Raw genomic sequence first — 11,392 nt, forward strand, 5'->3', positions numbered from 1 at the left:
AATATTACATATAAATATTGTCGTTTCATCAGGAGTTCTATATTCAACATGAAATCTTCAATTATTTTGGTAGCTCTTTTGAGCTTGACAGCAGCTAAATCTGTTGAAGATGCGTTGTTAAAAAATGGTTTGCAAAGCAAATTTAAGGATGAAAGGTAAGAATAATTTTTGTGTTAACATAGGTAAGTGTGTTTTTAATAAATTTGATATTATCTCATTCCAATTAATTGTTACTGACCTAAACGTAATCTTATTTAAATTTGTCTTTTTAGTTTAATTTTTAAGGTATTATGTCATTATTAATTCTAATAGATTATTATTTTTATTTCTAAAAACTTTTTTGAACTATTTTAATCATATGTTCTTGATAAAGTAATAAATTCAGCTGGTTTATTCAGTTTAACAATTTGGTTTATTCCATATCTAGTTAGGTGATTATGCGCCATTTTCATTATTATCATTAGCTCCACAACCCATAGTGGATCTTCACCTATTCTATGATCAACTTTTATTCCTTCCTATCCTTCGCATTGGTTTTCCAATTTCGTATTCGTAACACTCGTAAGTCATGTCTCACCTAGTCTTTAAATGTTAATCTGGCCCTGCCTCTTCTTCAACCCCCATCCGATCTTTGGTTATAAATAATGTGTTTCAATAGCTCCATCTGGTTCATTCTAGCACCACATCCTGTTTATTTTGATGGACGTACCAATACTAGGTTCACTATAAAGGCAGTAGAGCTCAAAAATTAGCCACAGCTATAATCTGTTTTCCTGCACGCCTTTATAAGAATGTCTGAGGATTTTATGTTCAAACAACCTAAACTTTTTCCATCACTTTTTGTTACCGTCCACGTTTCTGACGTGTAAGTGTACGGACTTGAAAAGAGTAAGTGTTCTGTATATCAATATTTTCGTTCTTTTTGCCACTATGATTGATGTTAAAATTTTCTTTATTCGATAGTATGCTCCTATTTGCTAGATATACAGGGTGAGGCAAATAAAGGGCCTATTAAAAATATCTCGAGAACTAAAGGCAACAGAATCATGAAAATTGGAATAAAGGGGTTTTGAAGGATGATCTATTAAATGAAAACATTTTCATCTCTTTGTAACTTCCGGTTATACCGAAAGTTGCTTATAACTTCGTTTTTTTTTAATAGGACACCCTATATATTTTTACATTTTTGGATTCTCTTCGATGTCTTCTTTCTTAAAATATGAGGTTTTGTAATATTATACAGCGTATTTTAAAAGATAATTACGTTTTTTTTATTAATTTCGTAGCAATATTAACACCCTGTAGAATTGTAGTAGTTTGACATCTAAAACTCTACTTACGTTCAAATAATTTTTAATATACTCTACTATTGTTAAGAATAATTAGTATAGCTAAATTTTTAATTTTAGTATACAGGCTTGGTCGAAACTCGGAATGAGTATTTTCTAAGTTTTCTTAAATGGAACACCCTGTATTTTAGTATTGTAATGAAATGATATTTTATGGTACTTTTTTATTTCTTAAGCATTCCCTATACCTAACTGCTTTAATTTGTGCTTAATTGTTAATCGCACCAACATTCTTAACTACGTAGGTATTTTGATAGCTAAACCATTATTGGTAATTTTAAGGACCAGTCTGGATTAATGTGTATTTATTTCTGAAAAATTATTTGGGATTGAGTATTTTCACGGCCAGCCTAATAAAATGTGACGTATTTTTTGTTGCAATTAATGTTTAGCTTGAATCACCAATAACTCACACATTAAAGCAGTTAGATATAGGGAATGCTTAAGAAATAAAAAAGTACTATAAAATATCATTTTACTACAATACAAAAATACAGGGTGTTCCATTTAAGAAAACTCAGAAAATACTCATTTCGAGTTTCGACCAACACTGTATACTAAAATTAAAAATTTAGCTATACTAATGATTCTTAATAATAGTAGAGTATATTAAAAATCATTTGAACGTAAGCAGAGTTTTAGATGTCAAACTACTACAATTCTACAGGGTGTGAATATTGCTACGAAATTAATAAAAAAACGTAATTATATTTTAAAGTACCCTGTATAATATTACAAAACCTCATAATTTAAGAAAGAAGACATCGAAGAGAATCCAAAAATGTAAAAATATACAGGGTGTCCTATTTAAAAAAACGAAATTATAAGCAACTTCCGGTATAACCGGAAGTTGCAAAGAGATGAAAATATTTTCATTTAATAGATTATCCTTCAAAACCCCTTTATTCCAATTTTCATGATTCTGTTGCCTTTAGTTCTCGAGATATTTCTAATAGGCCAGTTATCTGCCTCACCCTATATACGTCTATTAATTTCTCCAGTTGCTGTATTACTTTGGTTAGAATAGAATAGAAATATGCTTTATTGTCACTGAAAATTTTTACAATTTTATGGACAAAGCTTACATACAGTCAAAAGAAAACATAATATCAATAACAAATAACAACTACAATTTACTAAAATTAGATAAATCGTCAATACATGTACAGTATAATATAAGATATAAAAGCCAAGACAAAAACAATTTATTGCAAAATTTATATAAATTGCCAATTTAACATACTTACAACAAATAAAACATACATAAGGAAGTGACAAGTTTATGCTACTGCGTATGAAACTCAATTTTCTTAGTTATTCATTAAGAAATTCTTCTATTGAATAGTATGGTCTTTTAGATAGATAGGCTTTTGTCATTTTACGGAACTTTGGAAAAGATGTTGCAGATTTAAGTTGTAACGGGACATGGTTGTACAGTTTCTTTGCAGAATATAATATAGATTTCTTTACTAACTCAGTGGATGGACTCGGTAAATAAATGTCAAAGATTGAATTTCTGGTAGAGTAAAGATGATTGGGCCTTGCTGGAAAAACATGGAGGTGTTTACGAACTAAACAAACCGTTTCTAGAATATATAAAGATGGATGTGTTAAAATTCCGTGATCTCTGAAGTAACTTCTGCAATGTGTAGATCTTCTGAGGCCAAACAGTTATCTTATTGCTTTTTTGCAATTTAAAAATAACATCAAATTGAGCAGCTCTACTAGAACCCCCAAAAAGGAAGACCATATCGAAGATGAGACTCGAACAACGAAAAATATGTTATTTTAGAAGATGCTAAATTGAGTTCCCTTGAGACAGATCTTATTGCATAGCAAGCTGAGGCGAGTTTATTACTTAACGAATCGATATGAATGGACCATTTGAGGTTGCTGTCTAAAAAAATACCAAGAAATTTTACAGAATCAACGGTACTGATCTGGCTGTTATTAAGAGGCAAAGGTTGAAGAGTTCCTTTATAGGATAATGTTACTGTTTTATTTACGTTAAAAGAGAGTAAATTAGAATCAGACCAAGTCTTTATCTTCAGTAGATCCGAAGTTATAGTTTCATGAAGAGATGCAATAGTTGAGTTGCTCCAAGTGATACGGGTATCATCAGCAAAAAGAAAAATTTTCCCATCGATTTTTAAATTAGTGATGTCATTTATAAAGATAAGGAACAGAAGAGGACCCAATACTGAACCTTGTGGTACTCCACATACAATGTTTTTGAGACTAGAGTTAGTATCATTTGCTCTAACTAGTTGTTTCCTATTATTCAAGTAGGATTGGAACCAATTTAAAGAAATACCTCGAATTCCATAGAAATTTAGTTTTGTAATCAAGATGTCGTGATTTACACAATCAAAAGCTTTGGCATAGTCGCAGAAAACAGTGGCAGTATAAAGATTATTGTTTAGTGCTTGGTAAACCTCATGTAGTACAGAAAACATGGCATCAGTGGTACAATTATTTGTTAAAAAGCCGAACTTATTTTGTGATAAAATGTTGTTATCAACGATAAAGGACATAAGTCGAGTTTTAGTGAGTCTCTCAATAATTTTGGAGAGTACCGGTAATAAGGCAATAGGTCTATAGTTGCAGGCATCAGATTTTTCACCACCCTTATGAAGAGGAATAATAACGACTGTCTTTAGGCACTCTGGATATTTACCTTTTTCGAAGGAATCATTAATTAGAGAGACGAGGATTTCCAACACATTTTCTGTGAGATTAGAGAAAATTTTTATAGATAGTCTATCAGCACTACAAGATGATTTGCTTTTAATACTATTGATTGTTTGGATCAGTTCAGAGTTATCGACTGGTCTTAAAAAGAATGAATTCGAGACCTTTCTTGAGTTAGGGAGATAGGAAATGGGATCTTGTTGCGGCAAAATAGTTGATGTTATATTTTTTGCTCACATTAACGAAGTAGTCGTTTAGACTTTCAGGATTTGGAACGGAAAATGATTGAGCTGTGTGAGTTTTATTTCGAAGATCGTTTATTATAGACCAAGTTTCTTTTGCAACACTTTTAGAGCTTCCCAGACAATTTTGATATAGGCTTTTAACAGCTGATTTGGCAATTTTTAGATATTATGTTCTCCTGTACTTCGTAATATATTCAGTGACAGAAACATTGGTAGTAAATTTCTTGATGTATAGTAGTGAACGCATATTTTTGGCTGATATGCGAATACCTTTCGTAACCCAAGGTTTCCGATGTTTTGGCTTAATAGGGATTAAAGGAAATGCCTTATTGAAGATGCGGAGAAGCTTATCTAGAAAAACACTGAAATTATAGTCCACGTCTATAGAAGGAAAGTGCCACTCAGAAGTTAAGCATAAATTTTGGAATTTACGAAAATTCTGGGTGGAAAAAATCCTACCTAAACGTCGGGTTTTTGAGGAGGGTTTGTTGAAGGTGTTAAACTTCGTATACATTGCTTCATGATCAGATAGTCCCGCATTAATAACTGTAGAACAGACATCAAGGGGTGAGAAATCGGGGACAATATAATCGATTATGGTAGATGTAGATTTTGTAATTCTTGTAGGAGAATTAACGTGCATTGAGAGACCATAAGATTAAAATATGTTGGCCAGGGACACTTGGGTAGCACAAGCAGCAGCATAATTAATGTTAAAATCACCGCATATAATTTCTCTGCTTTTATGAGGCAGGTCATCTAACAAATTTAGCAGGTTCTGAAAAAATAGTTCCACGGTAGAGTCAGGTGATCTATAAATGCAAATAATGTAAAGATTAAGATTTTTATTATAAACTAAGGAAAACTCAAAGAAGGATTTACTTAACAAAAAGTCATATTTTGTTACCACACAAAAATCAATATTTCTAGAGAGAATTAGGGTGCCTCCATGAGCCGAACTTGGACGATCATACCTGGCAATTGTGGTATATTTTTCTACAAAAAGAGACTCGTTGACTTCAAGCCAGTGCTCTCTAACCGCAACTATTGGGGGAAATCCTAATTCCTCCAGAAAAAAAAAATAATTCATCAGTTTTATTTCTTATAGAACGAATATTAATCAGAACCATGCCAAAGTTGTCATCACTAATTTGAGGTTTCTAGTCCCTCAGAACACGTCGTATTGTTTAAAAATTTCGCTTTGGAGAGCCAGTGGAATAATAACTTCGGTGACATTCCCTCGACTTTTGTAGGTGTATAATTCTTTCCGAAGTGAGATAGGACCTATACGCTACAAGATCAGTTTCCACTTCAGCTGGACCAATTCCATAGGCATGGTTAAATTCTAGAAGAACTTTTCGCAGTTCTTCAGTCTTAGTAGGTAGTCCTTCGGAAGCCAAAATGAGTTTCACACTGGTGTTGGTATATCCGTCATAAAATACAGAAGCATGCTGATCGTGTAGAAAAGCCAGATGTAGTTTAATTGCCTTTAAGATATCGGGTTCCCTTAATCTTGCAAGAAGATATCGACTGTTCGAGTTATTAGTTAGTCTAACTCTTGGTGGTGTTAAAGGATCCAAATTTATGGATGGTTCCAAAGTATCTTTCTTAACAAAATTGATATGGGAACGGAAAGTCTCTTGAGATTTGCAAATTGTGATGGCCTGCTTGTCTGTAAATATACTGGTGTCTTCAACTTCATTTTTGTTGTTTCTTGGAATGGTAATTGGATTTTCCAAGCTAACCGGGCTTCTGATGTACTTCGGATTCATATTTTCTTCAGATGAAGTCTTTGGTTCAGAGTATGATGATTCTGTATACCATTTAATGTTGACACCAGGTGGCCAAATTTCCTTATTAAACAATAAGTCGAGAGATGGTTTTGATTTTATGCCTATTTTGAATGAGGAACCAGTTGCTGTGTTGGCGTCTTTAAAGAGAGCGTAACATCTAATATAATCCTTAATACCTAGCCTCTCTTTAATGTAGTGAACTATTTGTATAGGGGTGTGTGCTGGGGTTAAGTTACTAATAACAACAAAGTGACACTTATCTTCTGAAATTTTTGACTTTCTTTCTGGGCAGGTTTGTATCTGTTGAGGGTCATCAGTTTGGGTGCTTGAAGTGACATACACTATCCTTTTTTTTGATACCTCTTTTTCAGTTTGTGTAGCGGGTAGTTTGTTGGAAATATTACTCATCTGATTAGATATTTCGCTGATGTTTGCAGATAGCCTTTGTAATCCCAATTTTATCTCGGATGAATTTGAGTCTTCAACTTGAACCTTAATAGTCTCATTGGAACAGCCGAAAAAAACTGACGATAAATTGAAGATATCTTGTTGCATTTGCCGTACCGATTTTAAAAGATATTCAGGATTCAGCAGGCTATTTAATTTATCGATCTCGTCAATTTTTTTTGTAAGGTAATCCAATTTGCCATCATTTTTTGTTAATAGGTCGTATGTATGTCTCCGTGAAAACGGGCAAATTATCAGTCAGTTTTTTAGTAAGTTGAATTAAGGCATTAAAGTTCTCTTGTGGTATCTAATTTTGTGATAGATTTGTTATTTTTTCATTTAAATATCTGACGCTAGGCGAATCACATAGTGTACAGAAAAATCTTAAATTTGAATTTTTTGGGTCCAGGAGAGTTTTGGTGATGGTCTTATTAAAACCGGAACATTTCATACAGAAATTTCGCTGACATTCCCCAAAACAACGAAGCTTATTATATTTGTCATTTTCGGATAATTCATGTAAACAATTCTCACAATGGTAGTATGCCACGGTTATGGTCAAGGTTAATTTGCAATTTTTAACTGGGACATTGATAAACAAAACATAAAAAATAAGTAAACAAAGCTGGTACAAAACTTGCAGTTTCTTTCACTCCAATAACAATAACAAAATATCAATAACACACTCGAGTATGTCGACCCCTGAACAGAACAAAAACAAAACGTGTTAACACACCGACGATTCAAATACGAATGGAAGTTGATTTCGAAAGTATGTATATGTTCTAACCGTAAGGTCTTTGAGTTTTGCTACCATCTTTTTATTTTTGTCACATTTTTATACTAGTATTAATAATATTAACGTGTAGTGCCATTGTTTTTGCTGCTGCTTCCAATGACGTGAACGATTGGATCAGGTCCGTCTTTCTTCGTGCTATGAGATCAATGTCATCTGCATACGATAGTATTTGTACACTCGCACCTAAAGATTTGCAACTTTTTGCATCGTGTTCGGGATGATGTCAGGAAAAAAGTCTATTATAGAAAAATGAATGGAAATCCATAATAGCATTAGTGGATGAAATGGATCCAAAAGTGTAAAAGCATGTCAAAATAAGCATATAAAGATATAAATGGCCAGATTTTGTTACGCGGGGGTTTTTTGTGAATACGACTACGCCATCAAAACCTATTTCCGGAGCACCTTGTGGCCAGGGCCACTGTTAAGGCACGTCATCTGAAGGGGTTGAGGATTATCGACAATAAATCGATGCAAACAGATTACTTAGAATTTTTTTGAGTCGCTGAATATGAATACGCCATCAGAACCAACTCCCAGAGCACCTGGTGCCCAGTGTCACTGCGAAGGTACGTCTTCTTCTAGAGTTTCAAGGATTTTCGGCAATAAATTGATGGAGACAGATTTCCCGGGGTTTTTGGGGTTGCTGAAAATGAACATGCCATCAGACTGACACGCGGAGTGTCTAGTGTCTAGGCTTACATGATCTTCTGGAGTTTCAAGTGTTTTCGGCATTAAATTAATGCAAACAGATTTCTTGGTGAGCTTTTGGGGTTGATAAACACTAATACGCTATCAGAACCGACTCCCGGAGCACCTGGTGCTCACGGTCACTGTTAAGGAACGTCATCTTTTGGAGTTTCGATGGTTTTCAGCACTGAATGCATGCAAATAAGTTAAAATGCAGTTTTTGTGGTCGCATAATATGAATACGCCATCAGAACTGACTTCCGGATCACCTGGTGCCCAAAGTCATTGCGAAGACATGTTATCTTTTGAAGTTTGGTGGGGTTTTGGGCACCAGGTTGCACTGGGGTAGGTTCTAATAGCGCATTCTTATTCAGCAACCCCAAAACCCATAAGTAACCTGTTTTCATCAATTTAGTTCGAAAACTCTGGAAAATTCAAATGACGTGCCTTAACAGTGAATCTGGACACCAGGTGCTCCGGTGGTCGGTTCTAATGGCGTATTCGTCTTGAGCGGCCCCAAACAAGCCCGAGTAACAAAATCTGGCACCTTATTACACTTATTTTGACACATTTATGCACTTTTGGATGAATTTTATTCACTTTAAAATGTATCTCTACATTTTCACCCACTTTTCGATGGTAGACTTTTTTCTTGACATCACCCTTAACATAATGCAGATAGTTGTTAAATGTTTTATTTTGTGCTAAATGCCCCAGCCTACTAGGGCTAATGAAGTTTGAGAGGAGTTTTTTATTCGTTAAAAAGCTGATCTATACTAAAATCAAAATAAAGATGCACTAGAAATAAACAAACCAAGAAACGTTGAATGTTACGATGAGCACTCCCGAATCTTGATTTACAATGTATATACAATACATTGTAAATCATGATTTGAGATTGTTCCTTGTAACATTCAATGTATCTTGATTGATTTATTTCTAGTGCATCTTTATTGTGACTTTAGTAGAGTATAGTATATTCGTCATCAATAATGTAATGTTTACTTTATGTTTATCATAATATATGCAATTTAAGTCATCTCTGTAATATAAAATAATAATTAAAATATATTTTTATGTAATTAAAAAAAAACATGCATACTTTTCATTCATCCCTTAATATATTTTTTGCAGAAATTCTCTAGAGGGTGATAAACTGACTGCAATAAATACTGAAATAAATGAATTTGTTGATAAGATTTGCGAAAATTTTCCTGCTTTTGCAGAAAAATCTAAATTGGAACCAATACTACTGGATAATATAAAACAGCAAGTGAGTAACACCTACTTATGTACGTAATGTCGATCCTACATATAAATGTTCTTAATTCATTTACAGGATGGGCAAAAAAAACAGTCCACCTCGATATTTGGCAGTAGTTATTAGCTTTTAAGGCAATAACGAAACATCGAAACAGGTCGATTTTTGTTTTAAGTGGGACACATTTTTACGATACATACATCTGTCATTTGTCAACCCTCTCCCTTCCACTTCCCCAACCCCTTATTTTAAAATAGGGAATATACCATGTGCGGCACATCACTAGAAAGGCATTTGGGTGGAGTATTCAGAGGTAACGACCGCCCAAGATTTTTTTCGATAGTTGCGCACCGTCTTTGCCAAAAACTGTTAATTCATTTGAAGTACAACACCTCTTAAAAATGAAACGTTACGCCTATGGTTGCTAATATGGCATTTTTTCTGTCACGTCAAATTAAATGTGACGTAACAGAAAAAATTACATGTTAGCAAACCATAGCCGTTACGTTACTTTTTTAATAGGTGTTGTATTTTAAATGAGCTAAGACTGTTTCTGCAAAGACGGTACAAATATCGAAAAAAAAAATCGTGAACGATCGTTATGTCTGAATATTCCATCTCAATGCCTTTCTAATGATGTGCTGTACAGGGTATATTCCCTATTTAAAATTGGGGAACTGAAAGGGAGGGGGTGGACAAATGACAGGTTTCGTCATTTTTTTTTTAAATCTAATAACTGCTGCCAAATATCGAGGTGGACTGTTTTCTTTGGCCCACCCTGTATATGCATATACAGGATGTTTGGTAAAGAATGGGCCATAGCTTAACCCTAGATTTTTCAGCTTAAAATATGTAGATTTAAGCTAACTTACCTTAGTAAGAAAGTTGATAATAACCGAAATACAGGGTGTCAAAGTTAAACTTTTATTTTATTTTTTCTTGAATATTTCCTGACAGGCATGGGGTAACAACAAGAAATTTGCTAGGCGGGGGTTTTTTGGGATGAGAAATCTAAATTCGCCATCAAAAATGATGTATTACCCAGAGGGCGCCACATACGTCTTTCGTTCAAATTTTTTTATCCCCCACTGTACATACTTTTTGAATCAAAATTTTTATTCTCTCAATATTTTTACTTAAAAGAGGTATACTACGTTTACCTCGGTAAATTTAACTGTTTTCAAGATAAACGCATTTTAAATATGCGATACAACATTATTTTTTGCATAATATTGTAATCATTAGACCCGAAAAATAAACTTGAAACCATAATAATTGTGCCAGTTCTCATATTTTTATCATTGCATCGCAAATTCTATTTGAAGAAATTTGCGATACATTTTTGTAAATTTTTGTGATTTTAAGGTATTTTTCGGGTGTAACTATAATGATATGCGAAAAATTATGTTGCCTCGCAGATTTAAAATGCGTCTATCTCGAGAACGGTTGAGTATAGCAAGATGTATGTAGTATACCTTTTTTAAGTAAAAATATTAAGCGAATAAAAGATTTGACTCAAAAAGTACCTAGAGTGGGTAATAAAATAATTGAACCTATTAAATGAGCGCTGAAAGTCGTATGCGGTGCCCTCTGGCTCTGGGTAGGGTTTCCATAATTTATTAATCCAAATCCAGACAAGGTTAATGCAAGGGGTTTCAGAAAATGTAAAATGTGAATTTGACTGTGTTGCTACCTCTACATTGTACATACAGAGTGGGCCAAAGAAACAGTCCACGTCGATATTTGGCAGTATTTATTAGATTTTAAGGAAATGACGAAACAGGTCGATTTTTTATCTAAGGGGGACACATTTTTACAGTACATACATCTGTCATTTGTCAACCCCCTTCCTTTCACATCCCTCCCCCTCTAATTTTAAAATAGGGAATAGGGGTCGTGTGCTAGCTCATTTGAAAGGTTATTCAATACTCTATTCAGTAATATTAACATTGACATAATTATTTATACAGGGTGTCCAAGAAAAATTATTTTGAATTAAATTAATTGACACAAAAAGAAGAATGTATGTAATTTATTTAACTCAAAATAGATTATATTGCTGACAGAAAACAGAAAAAATGTTTATTTGATAAATAAACATTGTTTGTTGCTTAAAT

At 33.5% G+C, this 11,392-nt stretch overlaps 1 protein-coding gene across 2 annotated transcripts in view; it reads left to right on the forward strand.

Moving 5' to 3' along the window:
* LOC114333559 (uncharacterized) overlaps positions 1-11,392 on the forward strand; it is a 58,074-nt gene continuing 46,682 nt past the window's right edge. Inside the window, exons 1-2 of one of the 2 annotated variants that reach the window (XM_028283449.2) lie at positions 1-155; positions 9,149-9,287. In XM_028283449.2, coding sequence (XP_028139250.1) covers positions 49-155; positions 9,149-9,287 — 246 coding nt within the window. In that variant the 5' untranslated portion in view covers positions 1-48. The remainder of the gene's footprint in view (positions 156-9,148; positions 9,288-11,392) is intronic. The other variant, XM_028283448.2, reaches the window with a different exon arrangement.

Source organism: Diabrotica virgifera, chromosome 2 (genome assembly GCF_917563875.1).
Source record: "Diabrotica virgifera virgifera chromosome 2, PGI_DIABVI_V3a".
In the NCBI taxonomy this organism is placed as follows: domain Eukaryota; kingdom Metazoa; phylum Arthropoda; class Insecta; order Coleoptera; family Chrysomelidae; genus Diabrotica; species Diabrotica virgifera.